Genomic DNA, 19658 nt, shown 5'->3' with positions numbered 1-19658 from the left:
AGTGGAGTGTCGCTCTGGTGACACTGCCCAGGGCACAGCCTGAAGTCAGGCTGAAAGGTAGCAGCGGTCTTACTGCTTGGGACCCTTCTCCTGGAAGCTGTCAAATTAGCTCAGCTATATCTCTGTGGTCCAATCACAGGTCACATTGGTTCTGAGACACTCAGGCTAGTGTCTGTTAGATGAGCCTAAACATGGCATTGTTTGCTACTCTTTTTATAGCTTCCAATGAGAGTGCTATTTAAAAGCAGGGGTAGTGACACATTCTAGCCAATGAGTAACAAGAGACGTGTCCACTGTTCCCAGTTCCTTTCATCCCAGTAGGACCGAGACCACAGCGATCCCTGAGTGGGTCTACTGTGTCTAAAGCTAGTAGTCTGTCCATTTGCACAGTAAGTTCTTTTTAGACCTCTAGGCTAGGAATCAAGAGATGATCCCTAGACCCTTTGATCCCAACAGTGGATGCCATAGTTTCAAGAAAGACCATCAGAGATGCATGAAAATGTGAAGGACCAAATCATTAAGTCATTTCAGCTAATTGGGCATGGTTAGTTTGAGTGTAGCGACCTTGTTCTGACTGCTTTTCATCTCCTCAGTGATCCCAGTCTCACCTCTAACAAAAAGAAGGACAACACCAGAGGTAGTGTTCCAAACAAAATAATTTTCACTGCACATGTTTAGGGTCAGAGTAAAAAGAAAAAGGAAAGAAAATCCAGAGTTTCCAAAAGGCTTAGTATTTTTCTTTTCTGGACAGTCTGTGCTATAGAGTCTTTTATTTCCAGAACACACTGTCCAGCCTCGAAGCTTGTTCCTCTCCAGTTCTGTGTGCTCTCCCATCCTTTCACATCCCGTATTGTCTGAGTGTCATCTAAATTTCCTTAGAAGTGGAAGTGTGCATGGCAAGTCCTTGTTCCAGAAGGAGCTTGTTTTTTTTCTCAGTTGGTCAGTGCAGACAGAATTACCCATTGGCGGGTCCACTGTCAGGAGTGACTGGGAATACCGCATCGCTCCTGCCTGGCCCGACGTTGTTCTGTTGGCCATGATAGCCATGGCACAGGTAGACTGGTGTGAAAGGGGGGCCTCTGGCCATTCCTGTATCTGCACTATGACTCGCACAGTGAACTCTTTACCAGTGTAGGAACGTGAAGTGCACTATGAAAACACATGAGCTTTGCAGGTGAACAGCAATCCAGGGTTGCATATTTTTCAGTTCAGTCAAGTAATGTAGAAATACTGGGCTCCTATTTGGATGTGCGCTGTTCTGCTTGGGGTGTTCTTGGGACACGTTTTTACTTTGATAAGGAGGGAGGAGTCTTGGTGCTTGCTCGGCAGTTGCTGGAGGATTGAACTGTCTTCACTGTCTTGCAGCGTGTCCAGGCTCATTTTTGTGAGACACATGGGAGGCGTCCTCGCAGTGGCTAACATCAGAGGCGGCGGTGAATATGGAGAGACATGGCATAAAGGTGAGGTGTTTTCTTTGCAAAAGCCAGAGTCTGGCCTGCTGAGGCCCAGGCTGTGCTGATCTTCCTGTTTGAACGAGCCGGGACAGAGAGATGCGAGAGCTTTCTAGCGGAATGAGGCCCTTTTTGGACACCTTGCATGCATCACTCCCCCGTTAAAAACAGCTCTTTTCATGTCGTTTTCCTTGGTAGTCTAGGATAATGAAGCACAGTTTTCCAGACATTTTCCTCCTAAGACCATAGTGGGATTTTGGTTTTTGGGGTTTTTTTTTTTGTTGGTTTGGGTTGGGGGGGTTGTTTGTTTGTTTGTTTGTTTGTTTGTTTTGGGGGTCGATACCTGAGTTGCTATAGGAGGTGAGGGTTTCTGGTGCCTGGTTCTGCTCCTGGTTACCTTGCTTTCCAGTTTGGCATTACCTGGCTATCTCTAAAGAGGCTTCAAAGCAGGCAATATCTGCTAAGGGAAAGGAACCTCCTATAGCTTCCCTGTTCCCAGTATGGCCCTGTCCTAGCTCCCAGCATTTGAAGATAGTATGCCTGCCTTGCGTTGTGCTGAGAAGACTAAGTATATAGCTTTTAGACACAAGATTTTAGCCCTTATTCTTTCCTGGTTTTTCTATATCTGTTTGCTGGGCTTACAAAGCATGGTTACGACTTCCAGCTTCATCCTCTAGAGGGCCAGGGTTTGAGGTTTTGCTGATAGTCATACAGGGAAAGCTCTGTCTCTTCATTCGTTCTATATGGAGCCACTTACACCCTTGTCCAGACTTTCATGCAACCAGGATTGCTCTTCACTTGCTGTTGTGTAATTCCTTGTGATGCAGAACATAGACCGCTTTCCCTCCAGCCTTACACTTCCCAAACTCTGCCATCATTTACAACATGGCCGAGTGGGCATTAGTGCTAGGGGCTTTTCATCAGCACCAACCGACATGATCTCCTCTCACTTGCAGGAACATGTCAGACCATTTTTCTCAGCCCTCCCAGGCCTAAGGCTCTGCTTCCCACATCAATTCAGCTCCGAGAGGGAACCTATAAAAAGATTCCAAAGTGCCTAGAAGGGACTAAGTGCCGCAGAGGCCAAGACCTGATCTTGCTGTCCAGCACATACTCATGGGCCACCTGACATCAACCAAACTGCAGGAACATCACAGTTGTCACCATATTTGAAACAACACAGAAGTGACTTGATTGTTGACCTGATAGAAGGTGGATCTCAGTTATCATGCATACTGTGATATGAAAAGATGGTTGAAGAAAGGAAAAGAAAGTATATATGTAGCATAAATTTGATGTACATCCCAAATTCATAGGCTAAGACTGTCTTGGTTCATCTGATGATCCTAAGGCCACTCCTGAACCAGAGCCTACCTCTGGGAAAATGGACCTCATCTAATAGGGAAGATGCCCTTGGTCCTGGTCTACTTTCTGCACCCATTCATTAATCAGACCAACCGTTGTAAAACCTTGGGAATAGGCAGGTTGGAGCTGGACTGAGGCTAAATTATTTTTTGACTGCTTTAAAATGTTAGTGAAAGGACCAGAAGGGGACCTTTTCCAGTTATAGCCTGGTATGCAGAACGTTGATGAGTCTAATTCTCATTCTGTTCATTGAGCTTAAAATGTAATGCTCTTTAAAAAATAGGCATATACACCAAATGGTATTGTTCCTGGAAACTAAGTAATCCTAGCTGTTCTAATTCACCAGTAATTGCTTATTAAAATCTTAATAACATTTGTTTTGATGTTAAAAAAAATTCTTTCTGTAGCACTGCTTCATGTTTAATTGAATTTTTGCGCAAGTGCTTAATCTTGAATATCTAATTAGATCTGGGTCTGCTCTCTGCTCATTCAGAGGCAGTTACTTCAAGCATCTGTTCCTTTGAGGCCTTTTTTCCTTTTAGTATTCTGAGACCCTGTAACTGTTTCCTTCTGAGTGATTTCTCTGGCTTCATGGATAGGAAGGGCCTACATACAGGTGACAGGTGGTGATGCCCAGATGGTCCGGGGGGAGACATCTGATGTCAGAAATTCCCACTCTGGCCTGCTGCAGCACTACCTAACAGCCGGTCCCACCTTCCCTTTAAATTAGCAGCTGAGCACAGCTGGACCATTTCTTTCCAAACTACTGCTGAGAAGGACGGGTTCTGTGGAGCAGGACCCATGCACAGCCCATGCCAGCAGCTTCTGGTGGCGTGTGCTGGGGGAGCTCAGGGCTGGTGGCCACAGGAGTCCCTGTTCTGTTTCTCATTCAACGTCTCAAAGTCACAGTCCTTTTTATGCCTCGTTTCTCTTCCATGATAGATGATCCTTTCCTCTTTCTACAGTTCGTAAATCAAATACAGATTCACCATATGGGTTCCTAGTGGTGGTAGTAGTGAGATTTCCATAGTCCATAAATTCAAATTGAGGCATTTCTGTCAGCAAGGCTTAAGGAACCTTGTTGACACTGGCAAGTGCAAACCTTGCCCTCTCCTCATTGGACGTGTTGTCTTTAATTGTCTTTTCCTTTGTAGGTGGTATCCTGGCCAACAAGCAGAACTGCTTTGATGATTTTCAGTGCGCTGCTGAGTACCTCATCAAGGAAGGCTACACGTCTCCCAGGAGGCTCACAATCAATGGAGGGTCCAACGGAGGCCTCTTAGTGGGTGAGAACTGGGTCTTATTCATTGCGAACACTAGCTGACCCTCTCAGGGTTTTCAGACAGCCCCTGTTTCCTTCGCGGTTCACAGATGGGAGCAGTAGCACAGAGAGAGTAAAACTCATTGGCATTTGCGTATCTGAAAACTGACAAAGAAGGGTGTCTAAACCTACATCAGACTGAGCAAACTCAGCCTGCTCTGACGACTTCACCCTCCACAAGCTAAAACCACAGATTGGCAGCATCCAGCCGGCACAGAACTGAACCTGACCAGCCCCCGATTGTGCCACTCAGACCTGGTCAGATGTGAGCCCATTTGTTCAGAGCTGTGCTGTGTGATGATAAATTGTCGCGCGCGGCCTTTGCCGATAAGGACGACGCAACAACCGAGGATTTCTTCAGCGGCAAGTTTATTGTACAGCTCTTTCTTGCAGATGGTGAAGGACCCAAACCCCTGGCAGCGCCCCGTTTAAATAGCCAGCAAGGCGACCTGTCCGTCTGTAATTGGTGCTCTGCTCGAGTCCTCATCAGTATATGGCTGGCAATTGGATTGCAGCCTAAACCCTCATCAACATAAAGCTGCGCATGCGTAAACTGCAGGGCGGCGCAGGCAAGAAGCGCGAAAATGCTGGCAAGAAGAACCAGGAAGCAGGAAGCCGGCGCCATCTTGTAATGGCGGGAGCGGCTCCCGACAATAAATGTCGTGGGCGCAGAGAGGGGTACACCAGGGGAGCCCGTACATTAGTGGTGGTGCAGAAGTGAAGGGAGTAGTTGATGAACACTTCACACTTGCTGAGCACCCGGCGAGGTGGACAAACTGTTAGCGTCCACATCTCAACAAACACTGAGCTCTTGGGAGCAGAAAATAGTGGTGCTGGGGTTTAGGCCTGGCACTCTTTCTAATGTTGGTGGCTCGTGAAACTTTACGCTTGGCTCCCTCAGCAGCACTGGCAATGTCTTGAACACATGCATGGCAGGCCTGCATTTTGTTTTTGTTTTTGTCTTTGTTTTTTGCTGACTCCTCACCCACTGACGTTTAGGGTATGAGGGGCTGTTTCCTGGTACTTGTGTAAACAGTACAGATGGGTGAGAGTTTTCGGCCCACTGTTTCCTGGGAGCTCAGGGTTGACTGGCCATGCATCTTTGTAACATATTGAGCGTGTCAAAGCTTGGATTTTTGTGCTTAGACTTTTCTGCAGTAGAACAGTGTTTAACCAAATGCTTGTGGGTTGGTAATAGTAAAGTGCTTGCCTAAAACACGGGAACCTGAGTATAATCCCCGAGTAGTGCTAAACAAGTGCACAGCTAGCTCCTGAATGTAAAAATATAGTTGTCCCAAGTGTTTGTTTGAATTTGGAAAGGGCGGGGCTGGAAGCGACGACTCAGCTGTTAAGAGCACTTCCTAAACTTCCAGAGGGATCAGATTCTTAGGACCCACATTGCATAGCTCGAGAGACATCAAGCAATGCCAGGCATGTTTTCAGGTGTTGGGCATAGGTGGGTCAGCAAAACAGATGCCTCTACCTTCACGGAGCGTTATCTCTGGCCAGATAGGTGAGACGTAAACCAAGACACTCAGACGAACAGAGTGGTGAGAGACGCTCGTGTCCTCAGAGGGCCAAGCAGGTGCCCCAAGGTTAAGCCAGAGGAGAGACTTTGAATGCAGCCTGGAGGTCCCACTCGAGCCTGGGAGACAGCAAACCTTTGGGAGTCTTACGCCGATGGGCAGGTCAGGGCCAAGAAGTTGAGCAGCCGAGAGGCATCCCTGGCTCAGCCCAAGGTCATCCCTGGAAGTAATAAGTAGTCTGATTCTGATGTGTTCCGAACTACAAACAAGGGATTCAGCAAAACTAAGGGCGAGTCCGAGGCTTGGTGGGAGGGGCCGTTGCGAACACTATGGTACCGGTGTTGTGATATCCTGGGTCATCCACTGACTGCTGTTCTTTTAGTTTATGCCTTTTAAGCCAAGTCCTTTGAGAAACCCACAGAGACTGAGCTGCGTCAAGATGCTGGTATGCTTGTTCTAGGCGTGCACACTCCTAACCCTCCCACCCCCAAAGAAAGTCAGGGGTTTTAAGAGAATAGCTGGGACTTCTGCACTGTTTATTAGAAAGTGATGAACTCAAAATAGAGTGTGAGCTTCATTGTTTGTTTGTTTTATGTTTCCCAGAGACAGGAAGAGTCCAGATCTTGTGACTGACTCCTAGTCATGCAGCTTTGATACACTCCTAACCAGCCTCCTTGGCTGTTGTTCACAGCCAGACCAGGGCCTCCACCCTACTTCATAGCACCGGACCTTCCTTAGCAGCAGCTTTGTCGTGCTGTGTGGTAATGGGTGGCAGGAATATTTGATCCCACTGTGAACCCCAAAATTGTGAACTGTAAAACCCGCTTTCTTGTTGGGTGTGGGTGAGCCCTATCACACAACTTTAATCCAAGAACTTTGTTTATTATAAACAGGTGACTATGATGTGGTGGTGATTATGGTGTGGTGATTCAGCCAGCCCTAGCACAGACTTTTAATCCTAGAGCTTTCTGTGCACAGGATTTAATAAGGTTAACCCTAGGTCAAGAGGTAGAGCAAGTAGCCGGCTGACAGGGATTAACGGAAAGAGGGGCTTTGAGAGAAGGGTATTTAAGACAGCATGGAGAAGTAGAGGGAGCTTTAGCTTTCTAGCTCTCTGGCTTTTGGAGCTTTTGGGCTTTTGAGCTAGCAAGCCTTTGACTTTGCATTTTTTGGGCTTTTTCCATCTAGATGTGAGCTGAGAAGGAAGGTCAGCTGGGTGCTTTCTCAGCCTCTCTGAGGTAGCAGGTTTTCACCCAGCATCTGGCTCCTGAGTCTTTATTGATAAAATAGAATGGTTGGGATTTCCCTCCATTTAAAACAACAGGAATAGCTCATTAAGTTGTCTTTCCTAGTGAATTTAGTTTTATTTATGGAAAATTATTGGAGATAATTTATAAGTGTGGTCTAATAATGTTTATTATTATCTCTATAATTATTACAGTGGTATTATCTAACCCACTATTATAATCAATGAAAGTCACAAACACTTGGCAGATTTTAAAATAGCCTTATTTCACCTGGGACAGGGCAGGTAGTACCTCCTAAGCTACCTTTCCCTCCCAAGCCCCCATCCATACTGTCAAAATCCTTCCTAATGCTCTTCATCTGGGCTACTTTCTTCCATCCATGGCTGTCAGGCAATGTGACCTCTCTCCTTCCTTCCTCTCCAGTACCTGTTTCCTTCCCATGATCTTTCTGTCCCAATGCCCACGTACTTTCCCTCTGCCCCACTTCTGCCCTGCCCAGATGTAGGCCCTTTAGTCAGCTAGTCGGGAATGGTTCTTAGACAAGTTTACAAACGTCATTTTGGGGTACATGAGTGTTTGCTCGTAAAAGACAACCAGCAGACCCCGGGAGCAACATAGTTAGCAACCAAGTACAAAGCATCAGACCATGATGTTACAGGAAATATTACTTGGCAAGTATTCAGCAGATCGTCCGTTAAAAAGCAGCAGCAAAACATGGAAAGAAAGGGTAGACTGTACCAGCCTTGGTTAGAGCCACATTTCAGCCCATCTTCTCCCCCAGAGATCTGAGTAAGTTCTTTCGTCTCCCCATCACCTGTGAAAGCGAGTTGGGTAGGAGAAGGGACATCAGTTATCAGGTCATCCCCCGTGACACTCACGTTGGGGAGTAAACATTTGTTACTGGTAAGACGCCCCATTTTTTCTCCTCTTGATCTTGCTGGACACTCAAGATGGCTGAATCATCTCTGATGAACACCTCTCTTCCACGGATGGAACAACCAGCATCCTGAAGATACAAAGTACTGGGTCCGTCTAGGTGTGTAATGATAAACAACTTCCCTTTCTCTTTCTTGGTTTTTCAGCTGCTTGTGCAAATCAACGTCCAGACCTCTTTGGCTGTGTTATTGCCCAGGTTGGGGTAATGGACATGTTGAAGTTCCACAAATTTACTATTGGTCATGCCTGGACAACTGACTACGGCTGCTCCGACAGTAAACAACACTTTGAATGGCTTCTCAAGTATGTTTTCCTTAATACTTACATATTAGTGACCATGGACAACAAGATCAGTGTTTGGTGTTTTGGCTGCGTGTAGTTTAAATCAAAGTCACAGATATAGTGGTACCCTTCTCTCTTCCTTGGGTTTTGTTTGTTTGAAGTGCTAGGGCTTGAATTCAGGACCTTGTAAGTACTAGACAAGTGTTCTACCACTGAGTCACAACCAAAACCCCAGATTCACATTTTCACCAAGATAGCCGTCTAACATTCCTGTCAAACACTGATCTAGGTCCTGCTGTGAAGGGGGTTTTCAGGCAGCAAAGGTGTCCTTGAGAACCTGAGACCCCCTCTAACTCACAGCCATGAAGAAATGGAGACCTCAGCCCTCAGCCATGTGAATTCTGCCAAGAACTGGCAGTAGTTCTTTTCTGGAGTTTCCCAATAGAAGCGCTGACAGCTCACACCTTGACTGACTTGGCCTTGAGAGACTTGATGCTGAGATGAAGCAGTCCAGACTGCTGATTACAAAACGACATGAGTCTGTGCTGGTAGTCATTTGTTACTGCAGGAACCAGGAATTAATATAAAACAGTATAAAGCCGTATATCAATAAAGAATATGCCTTTCTTAAACAAGGACATAGATATAGTTATGCCAATTTTTATGCACAGTATACCCACATATATCTGAACTTAATTGCATTAGTTTGTACACTTCCTTTATTTATAACCCTCAACAGCTTTGGTGATAACAGTGAATAAATGAGATATTTGCCTTCTCTTTGGCTCCTCACGTCCCACATGAAACATTAGTAGATTATTTATCAGCTGTATTTCCCATTGCAGTCTTCTCAGAAAATCATAAATTTTGATTCAAAACAACTTTTAATTTGTCAGGTTTTTGTGATTTATAACTAAGCTTTGTTCCTTATATCCTCATCTAAAGTGTTGTATTAAATGCTTTGAAACAACTAAATTTTATTCTCAAAAGGGAAAAAAAAAAAGCTAGCTCTGAATCCTGTGGTTATTCACTCATGTTCAGTGGTATATATAACTGTCCAAAGAAACTGTAATTCAGATAAACTGGAGATTTATACCTGGGGACAAAGATCTTTGAACCTTGATTAACTTGAATTATATGTCAAAGACATCAAAATATCCACAACATCTGATGGCATGTAAATCAATTCAAAATTGGAAAAAAGCTCCAAAAGAATGTATGGCATTCCTACTTCAGATTCTGTTTCTCTGGTCTTCTCATTCAGGACTGGGCCTCCCTTTTGTGCTAGTGAATGAGCATAGAGCTCAGTCCTCCCTGTCAGCTGGAGGGGCCCTACAGGGGCTCTGGGTGTGTCCCCGGAACACACCAGGAATTATATCAAGTGTTTTTCGTGCAGAATTTCTCTGAATTTTGATAGACGGGTTTCCACAATGTGCGGAGAATTAACCCATATGCAGTGGTTGGTCAGGCAGACTCACCGCTGTTACGCCTAGATCACAAGAGACCACCAGGAACACGAGTCCGATGGAAAACAAACAAGGGTCTTTATTCAAGCTCGAGCTTGGGTCACAATTCTTCCTGACACAGTAGGTTGGGAGAGCCAGCTCCAAGGGAACAGGGTTTTTAAAGGGAAAACCCCGGAGCAGGGGCTTCCAAGCCTTAGCGTTGGACAGAAGGTAAAGGAATGAAATGCACTTTGACCTAGTTGATTAACAGCACCTGGCCAAACCACAGAGAAGAATAGCTTGCCAAGAGGAGCACTGTGACCCTGGGAACAACTTACGTGTTCTTAACCGACCCCATCTTTATGGCTCTCCCTCAGTTGCTGTGTCTAGCTGCAAGCTGCTGAGAACATTCTGTGTGTTTGTTTTTGTTTTTGTTTTTCCTGAGAACTTAAGGTTAGGAACCAAGGTACTCCAGGGACAAGCTAACCTTGGATGGAGTTTGAGAAACAACAGAGTTAGTTCTGCTAATTTAAACCTTTCAGCGCCATCCACCACCTTACACAGTGACAAACTCAGCTTCAGACTCCCATTACTTCAGGTGGTAAATTGAGCAGAATTCATACTCTTCCTGTACTTTCGCTTCAAAAACTGAAACAAATTATTATGTCCATTAGTGCAAAACTTAGAAAACTGAGACATTAATAATGGGCAGAATGTAAAGAAAAGATGTGTAGATGTTCTTCTCATGAAACTGTTGTCAAGAACTCTTTAATTCGGTTCTTCTTAAAACCCTTCTTAATCAACTAACCTGTCAAAGTTGCCTTCTGCTTCAAAGTGCCTCCTGCTACTTTCTCTCCATTGGCCAAATGTCCAGGGGCTAGGCCGAGAGGACAGGAGTGTCCTTCCCAGAGCAACAGCCTTTAGCCCGAGATACAATCAGGAGAGCTGTTCAAGGACAGAGAACCAGTACAGTGCAGGTTCCAAATCCTTCAGCAATAGATAAGCAGCTAAATAGATAATACAAAATGTTAAACAGTCAGGTTATTTCATTGATCCAGTGACTTCCTTTCTTATACAGCCTCCCAAGGTTAGAGCTAAGTAAATGACTCGGATCCCCGGTCAGGCCTTAAAGGATGGCAGCGCAGGCTGCCGGGGGCCTTCCTGTGCCGTCAGCTGCGGTCCTCTGTAGTGAAGTTAGGCTGGCAGAGAGGTCCGTGTGTGGCATTGGCCTCCTTGCCTGTTGTCTGGAGCGGCTCTGCTCTTGGTATCCATCCTCATGGAAGTACCTTTGCCTCCTAGGTACTCCCCGCTGCACAACGTGAAGCTCCCGGAGGCAGACGACATCCAGTACCCTTCCATGCTTCTCCTCACCGCCGACCACGACGACCGTGTGGTCCCGCTGCACTCCCTGAAGTTCATTGCCACGCTTCAGTACATCGTGGGCCGCAGCCGGAAGCAAAGCAACCCCTTGCTCATCCACGTGGACACCAAGGCTGGCCACGGGGCCGGGAAACCCACTGCCAAAGTGATAGAAGAAGTCTCAGATATGTTTGCATTTATAGCGCGGTGCCTGAACATCGAGTGGATCCAGTAAAGGACCTTCAGCTCCTCCCGCCAGTCACAGGAAACCTCAAGGGCTTTCACACCATCCCCACCAAGAAACCACTGGGCCGAGCGCCGCCCCGCGTGAGCACCGTGCTTCCGCTCACAGACAGCAGCTGAGCAGAACTGCCGTGGGGATTTTATCTTTTCTAGGCTTCTCCTTTCTATCGAGCCCTTGATGTTTTAGTTTTTATTTTTACTTTTTTCCCCACTCTATCCAGGTACATATTTTAAAAGGGGGCGAAGGGGGGCATGTGTGGGTAGAATGGCAGTGAACATGTTGGGAATGTTCGATCCCTGAATTAGTGAGGGATCTGAGAGAGGGCCATTCTTGAGTATCCTCACATATAATAGCTCAATGCAGTTACTTCTCTAAGCATAGCATATAACCTCAAATAAATGGGAGCCCTCAAGGGGACTCCACTGCAATACTAATAAATGCTATTTAAGAGTGGGACGCTTTAGTTTTGGTTCCTTTGCAATGAGAGGGAGCCCTCAAAATACAGATGGCTACCAGAATGAAAAGTGTAACCACTGTGCAAACAGTTGGAATACTAGGACCACTGAAGAGAGGCCGACTCCATCCACCTCGTCTCACTTTGATGGGCGCAGCCATGGGAGATGGCTGGCCGTCAGTGCTGTTACCCACACGGGTAAACATATGATCGGGCTCTTTTTGGTTTATACGCCACTTTAAAAAAAAAAAAAATCTCGACTGGGATTGGGGAGATGGCTTTGTGGACAACAGTGCTTGTTCTGAGAGCCTGAGGACCTGCTGAGGTTGAATAAGCGGTGCCTAACCTATATAAAATGCCTGGCGAAGGCCAACCAGGTTAGCCAGAAATGGTGAGCTTCTGGTTCATTGAGAGACTGTCTCAAGGCAGTAAGGTAGGTGGATAGTGACCGAGAGAGACAGTGGACATCCTCAGGCCTCCGTGTGCCCCTGCACAGGCATACACGCATGCTCACACTATACACAGGAACCACACATAGACAGGCAAGAACTGTGGAGGGAGAGTTAAGATTATTCACCCGTTTGCCCATGTACTGCCTTGGTTACAGAGTGTTGGCGGAAATGAGACAACACAAGTGAATTGCGCAAATAGAGGCATTGAGCCAGTCTCCTCTCACACACTGGAACCTGCAGCGTTTCCCAAGCTCTCCCTCACAGACTACTTCCCAGGAATGCAGTTTCACTGTATTTTGTACATTTCCATCTGTTCTACCTGACACCAGCAATGTGTGAGGAAACGATACAGGTTCCACAGACTTAGGCTTTAGGATAATGCTCTGGGTGTGCTCTAACGTCCTTTGTCTGTCGGCTGGGGATGTTGATATCCAGTTTATAAGAAAAAGGATCTTTGTGTTGCTTCCTCAGACGTGATTAAAAGAAATAGCTTAACTTACACAAAGCTACTCAGCACAGATCATCCCAGTGACTGTGTCCAGATCACGCAAATCACATACATGCCCTCTCAGCATTGTTGCTCTTTGAACTCGTATCAAATTCTGATCAAAGATTAGATGACAGCATTTTCTTTCATGCCTGCTAATAGACACCAAACTGCTTAAAAATGGGACCAGGTTTGTTTTCCGTATTCCAGAATGATGCTGTCTGCTAAGCATTTGTTTGTGTGAGAACTATGCATAGTGCAGCCAGCACTGAACATGGACTCTAACCCATGGAGAAAAAAAGCATGCCACCAGCCTGCAGCTCATTCCGGTACTCAGAGCAGCAGCATTCATCTAGAGGAATGCTAACTAGTCAGCAGAGCAGCCCAGGGCCAGCATGGTGGTGAGAACAGGAAGTTTGCCCAGGGAAGCCAGAGGCAGCCTCTGCTGGGCTGTATAAGTCATTTGAGAGGAAGAAGCTGAGCTGTCCCCTCCCAGCGCGTCTTCCAGCTCAAGCAGAATCCGACTGAACCTTGCCAGTGAGGTCTCCTAGACAGCTGGAAGTGGAATGCAGCATGCCAGGCCTGCTGCGGCGTCAGTCTATATCCAAAGTCCAGCTCTCACCAGCACTAATGACCAGGAATAGAAAAGGCAGTATGTTTATAGTGCTGAGAGTATGTTACCTCTCTTTTCCAACCTGATTGTCATATCTGAATTTTAGAGGGGTACTGCATCCACATGCTGAAAAATGGCTCTGGGTACAAGCCAAGCCAGACAGCCAGAGTTAAACCCTTGGACCCCACATGGTGGAAGGAGAGAATTGACTCCTGCAACTTGTCCTCTAGCTTAATACGTGTATCCACAGGAAATAAGCATTAAAGCAGTTTTAACTAGGAACGGGAACTAAGACAGGAGGCCAGGCCTTTGCAGAGCTATCAGGGAATCTTTCCCACTCATCAAAACCTTCCTGTCCCTGCTCTGCCCTTCACCTGCCTTACATTTTCCTGCCTCAGGCATTTGCTGGTGGGCGTGTGTGTGTGTGTGTGTGTGTGTGTGTGTGTGTGTCTCCTCTGTGTGTGTGTGTGTGTGTGTGTGTCTCCTCAGAGCACCTTAACCCTAGTAAGGCAGCCACATTTATGGCGTTTTAACGTGTTCATACATGAAACATTGTGAAACCCTGCATTTAATCATGAGGCAGCTGCATCCAAATGGGGGTGCTAGTTTGGAAAGGAGGCCTGGCAGTCTCTCCACAGTTTGGTGAGTTTTCGCCACCACAGGGAGCTTTCCAGGGGAGATGACATAACCAATATTCAGAAAAGGATGCAGACACCCAAGGGCAGGTTAATGGTGAGCTAGAAAGCCAGGGGTAGGGGGTGGCCAGAAAGCAGCCAAGAGAAAAATTTGTCAAGATGTTCAGGCAAAAGGAATGAGGACCAAGGCTGATGGAGCACAGCCAACATCCAGGTCCTGTAGGTTTGGAAAGTCCTTTTCTCATCAGGTAGATCCTGATGATGTCGCTCAGGTGTTTCCCCTGTCCCACTGTGCACTTCCGCCCTGTGTCTGAACGTTTGTCCTCATGCGGCCCTGTGAAACATGCACTACATCCTTATTCCATTATTTAGCAGAAGCTCAGGGTTTCCCAGCCAGGAGGTACCAGAACCATAACCCTAGGGATTGGAACCTTAGGGACTGTTAGGATCTGAATGACTGTTTCCCCCTGAAACTTAAATATGAAAATCTCAGCTCTCAAAAGTGGTAGAATTAGGTGTAGCCTCTGGGGTAATTAGGTTATGAAAGGGATGGGTGCCTTTCTGATGGTCAGAACCTCATCCCTTTCACAGCTTCCTGGGCACAGTGCAAACTGCAGTCAGGACCGGGAAGCTGGCCCTCTCCAGAGACTATTTTTTTCAGCACCTTGTTCTTGGACAGCCTCCAGAGCTGTCCTTTCTGAATGTGAGACACCCAGTGTGTGGTATTTTGTTACAACAGCCCAAGCAGATGGAGACACTCACCCTCCTTCTGTTAAGAAGTCAGTGTCCAGCCAGGCACAGTGGTGCACACCTGTAATACCAGCACTTGGGCAGAAGCAGACAGCTCTCTGAGTTCAAGGTCAGGCAAGTCTGCAAAGCGAGTCCAGGAGAGCCAGGGCTACATGGAGATACCCTGTCTTAAAAAACAAACAAAGTCAATGTCCAAGGAATATCATTTCAGGAACTAGGAGCACCGAAGAGACAAAGCAGAACAGATGCATAGTTCATGACAGGAAATGCTATTTCAGCTGGCGTAACGAGGCCGCATTTCAACAAAGCCTTGGACAGAATGCAGGGACAAACTGAGCAGTAGTGTGGGGGCAGGGCGGGATTGCAGAGAGCAAGGCAGAGTTGGTGGACAGGCTACAGAGAGTAGAATCAGCCCAAGAAATGCCACTGGGGTGGAACTGAGAAGTGACCCCCAGAGGAGCCTGGGGGAAGCAAGAAGGCCTCTTGAAGCAGGTGGTCCTAGCTCCTTGAAGGGAACTGAGCGCTATGAGCCCAGGAACCCACAAATGACTGGCATGCTGCATCATAGAGGAACCTCAGCAACGTGCTAAGAACAGGCTCAAGTGACCACGGGAAGCATATTCTATTTAGGTGCAACCCAGTAGTATTGGGTTGGGGTGGAAATAGAGGTCAACTGCTTAGAGATAAAGGATGTTACTTGGGTCCATGAAACTTCCAATGCTGTTAAGGTGAAGGTTGCTCCACCCAGCAAACTTATGACATCATTGAATCATATGCTTCGTGAGCGTTCATTTCGTGCTATGGAAATTGTGCTTCACTAAAGATGTCAAACTTTGGTGATGAAAGAGGAAAGCAGCAATAAGTCTTTCTGGATGATGTCATCCTGGATGCACTGCAGTATCAAGTAAGAAAGGCCGGGACAGGGAGCAGTTGAGATAAAAGCTTGCATACCACTCCTGCTAAGAGCATAGGGATATTTTAAGCAGGGTCCTTACGTCAGAGTTCACATCTCACAACAAAGCTGTCTAGCTTCCTCCTCTGAGATTGCTCCTTAGACCAAGTCAGCCTGCTGCTTCCTTTATTAGCTTTAATGCTTGGCCATTGCATGTTTCTGCAGACTGCTGAAAGGCAGAAGCAGCCAGGAAGCCCCAGGGCGGGACAGGCCCACTCCTGACTGGCTCTGTTAAGGCTGGGTTAATGTCCAGGCTCTTGTTTTATCAAGGGAGCAGGGGGAAATGGGTGGCCATTTGTAGAAGTTCTCAGTATCAGGTAACCCTTGGGATTGTAAACAAATACCTTAATGGTAGCAAATGAGTTAGCAAATTTTTCACATGGATTGGCAATGGAAACAAAATTTCTGTGGTTCCTGAGGCTTTATAGTAAATAGCTAGAGGAACCCCCTTGTCACTACAACAAGGTGAGCCAAGGTTTAACCTGAAAACAAGGTCAGCATTGAGCATAGCCACCCAGATAAATCACAGGGGGAAAGCCTAGGAGTCAACTCAATACCTGGACATGGGAATGGAAAGTGGCTTAGCTGGCCCTGGGCACAGACCCTTGCAAACTGTTTCCCCAGGAATGCAAGATACAGAACACGTGGCTCCCCGAAGCCAGCTGCGCCACTGCTCTTTCCCACCGCAGTGGGAAATTCCATGATCCATCCAAGATACACTTAAGATCTGAGAGGGTGATGGCTGAGGACCTCACCACCTGGTATCCGCTGCACTTCAGAGATGCTTTTTTGCTATTCCTTATGATAAGAAATCACAGCACTCGAGAGTAAAGCTGACTTAAGGTTGGCTTGGTAAAGGAGTGAGCAGTAGTGTGGGGAGAGAGGTCCCGGGAAGGTGTGGTTTCCTGAGCAGACTTCAAGAAAAGATGCAAGGAAAATGGCCCTACCTCCTACTCCTGCTGCCACACAAGGTCAAGAGCCCCACGGTGCAGGCTCAACCAGCCAGGAGTGGTGTGGAGGTAGGACCAGAATGGATTCCCAGTACCCTGGCCACACCATATGCACAGTATCACACGCTTGGACTAGACCTCAGAAGCTGCACAGTTTTAGGAAACTACCTTTCATTATTCCATGGCCATAAAGTAAATGTTATATACATACATACATACATACAGGAAAGTTGCTTTTTGAATACCGAATACATCACCCCTCCATCCACATCTCCCCCATGTTGACATAGCTGAGGTTATCAGAATATATAATGTCATTAAATTACCCCCCCACACCTTATTTAAATTTAAACCTTCTGCCCCAAGAGCCTCTTTTGCACTTACTTACCATGGCACCTTAGTCTCAAATCTGGAACAATTCTTCAATCTTCCCTTGCTGTTTAATGACTCTTTTGAAGACTGTCATTTGCTTTGAGTTTATCTTTTAGAAGTTAGACGTGAATGGTAGAACCAGGTCAAGGAAATCCTCTAGATAGCCCAAGTCCTGTCTCTTGTTATGTAGCTGGCCGGTTTGTTGTAAAACTCTGGCCCTTGCCTTTAGTATAAAACATCGATTTAAAAATCTAACAAAACATCTTAAGTGACAGATGGTCATTAGCTCAATCATGGACTGTGAGTATTCTCAAAAGGGATTTAGATGAGAAGTAACCAGGAAACTGGTGGCACCATGGCACACATCTGTAATCCCGGCACTCAGGGAGGCAGAGGTAGCTGGATCTCTGTGAGGTCAAGGGTCTACCAAGAGAGTCCAGGACAGTCAAGGCTACACAGAAAAACCCTGTCTTGGGATGGTGGGGAGGGTAGTAGCCAGGAAAACTATATTGGTAGCTGTGTCTCCCACTAGGCAGGATGCCCCGAGTCTTCCTCAAGACTGCAGAGATGCAATTTCTGGTAAATCAAAAAACAACACCGCCAGGACATTTTGCTATACATGCGCCTTAGCAAGGGTCTGCCTTCTTCCTCACCCTCTGCCTCAGCACCCACCTTTTGGGTTTTTCTAGAACATGAGAAGAAAAAATACACTAAAAGGACTAACTAGTCCATCCCGACTTAGAGGGAAAACTATGCTGCCAGCCCCCAAATACTCATTTAGTTCCTAAGACTTGTTAAATTTAATTCCTCAGTGCCACAGGATCCTCTAGGAGATCATTTTACAGGGCCCTGTTGTCTTATTTTAAGGATGCAGGTCCCTGTTGTCTTACTTTAAAGATCCTAATCACTGAGTGCAAAGCTGTTTGCTAGGCTCCGGCCCTCAGAGCAGGAGCAGTAGGCAGGACACTCTGCATCAGAGTGACTCCCATGGCTTAAAAACAAAGATCATCTCCTGATACATGGGTTTTAATTCATTTTCAAATAAAAATTAAAGATCAATTCACGAAATCTAAGCTAGCAGTTGTTTTTGTTCGTTTGTTTGTATCAAATTCATCATTCTTTTTCTTATGGGAGTAAGGTTTTCTGTGTCAGACTCAGAAAAGCCTCAGCATAGTTTTGCACCATGGCCCTTAATTCCTTAATCTCCACCCATCAACCCTGCCCCAGGCCCAGGTTTTGTTGTTGTTGTTTTACCCCTATTAGATAGGTTTTTCCTTTTTAAATTAATTAATTTTTACTGTATGTGTGTTGGTGTTTTCCCTACATGTATGTCTGTGTGAGTGTGACAGATCCCTTGGAACAGGAGTTACAGACAGTTGTGGGCTGCCATGGGAACTGAACCCTGGCTTCTCTGGAAGAGCAGCCAGTGATCTTAATCACTGAGCCATCTCTCCCATTACATATATTTTTTTTGTTGTGTATCCCAGTGTGTCCTTGAACTTGCAATGTTCTGCCTCAGTCCCCACAGGTTCCCAAGTACTGGAATTATAGGCATACACCACTGCACCAGGTTCCCTCAGCTTCATTTCTAAGGCAGCTATGGAAGCTGGGAATAGGGTTGTAGCCCACTGCTTGTCTAGCATGTGGGAAGCCATGGGTTCAATCCCCAGCATTTACCCTTGTAATCCCAGCAGTGAACAGTCAAGAGACAAGAAGATCCTTGGTGCTCACTGACCAGCCAGCTTGGCATTCTAAGCAATCTGTGGGCCTATGAGAGACCCTGTCTTTAAAAAAAAAAAATGTGGTTAATAGGGATGGAGAGATGGTTCAGTAAGAATGCTTGCATCTCTTCCAGAGGACCCAAGTTCTGTTCTCAGTACTCACACTGGGCAGTTTACAACCACATGCAACTCCTGCCCCAAAGAATCCAACATGCTCTTCCCAGCTCCTCAGGCATGCAAACAGATATGCACATACATACACATAAATTGTAAAAGAAAAATACATCTTTAAAAGCGGTATAATATCTGAGAAATGACAGCCAGTTTGGTTTCTGATCTCAGTACAAATAAGCACGTGTTTGTATCCATGCTCATGCACATACATGTATTTTATGTACTCACACACAAAGGAGAGGCTAGAGTGAAAAGGTGTTGGCAAGGACAAAATCAAAACTGACAAACTTTCAACTAGCCTAAGAAAAAAGAGAAGACACAAGTAGAGATGGAAAGGCATTTACTACCAATGCCACAGAAACACAAAGGACCCTAAATAGCTTCTAAGAACTCTTCTATACCAAACCTGAGAAATACAGAGGAAATGGAAAAATAAAGCAGACAAATAAAGAGTAGTGAGATCAAAGCAGTAATTTACGTCTAAATTACTGTCTAAAAATAAATTGCCAGGACCTAATGGCTTCACTGATCAAGTCTATCAACACTTAATAGAACTAACTTGAGTTCTTCTTAAAATATTTTTTAAAACTTAAATGGGAAGAAATCTGTACAACTCTTTTAACAGAGATCAAAATTACCCTGATGTCAGGAAAAACATAAAAACAAATAAACAAAAGAGAAAACTATGGATAGACTCATGCCCCTGACGGACATAGGTGCCGAAGCTCTCAACAGAGCAAACTAAACTCAGCAGTATATCAAGGTTATACAGGGATGCAACGATGATTCAAATAGATATGTCAACACATGCGAAGAAGGAAGAACACGCAGCATGGGCTTGTAACAGTGGATGCAGAAAAAGCATGTAGCAAGATTCACTCTTTATGAGTAAGTTCTGTACAAGTTAGGCACAGGAAGGACA

The 19658-nt window shown here is 45.9% G+C and overlaps 1 protein-coding gene across 1 annotated transcript in view; it reads left to right on the top strand.

Moving 5' to 3' along the window:
• Prep (prolyl endopeptidase) overlaps positions 1-11632 on the top strand; it is a 97965-nt gene extending 86333 nt beyond the window's left edge. Inside the window, exons 12-15 of the mRNA XM_055616124.1 lie at positions 1366-1460; positions 3971-4102; positions 7993-8149; positions 10873-11632. Coding sequence (XP_055472099.1) covers positions 1366-1460; positions 3971-4102; positions 7993-8149; positions 10873-11167 — 679 coding nt within the window. The 3' untranslated portion in view covers positions 11168-11632. The remainder of the gene's footprint in view (positions 1-1365; positions 1461-3970; positions 4103-7992; positions 8150-10872) is intronic.
• The last annotated feature ends 8026 nt before the right edge of the window (positions 11633-19658 follow it).

Source organism: Psammomys obesus, unplaced genomic scaffold, assembly GCF_907164565.1.
Source record: "Psammomys obesus unplaced genomic scaffold, mPsaObe1.curated_primary_1811, whole genome shotgun sequence".
Lineage (NCBI taxonomy): Eukaryota > Metazoa > Chordata > Mammalia > Rodentia > Muridae > Psammomys > Psammomys obesus.
The sequence above is the reverse complement of the archived record's forward strand: the minus strand, read 5'-3'. Positions and strand labels throughout refer to the sequence as shown.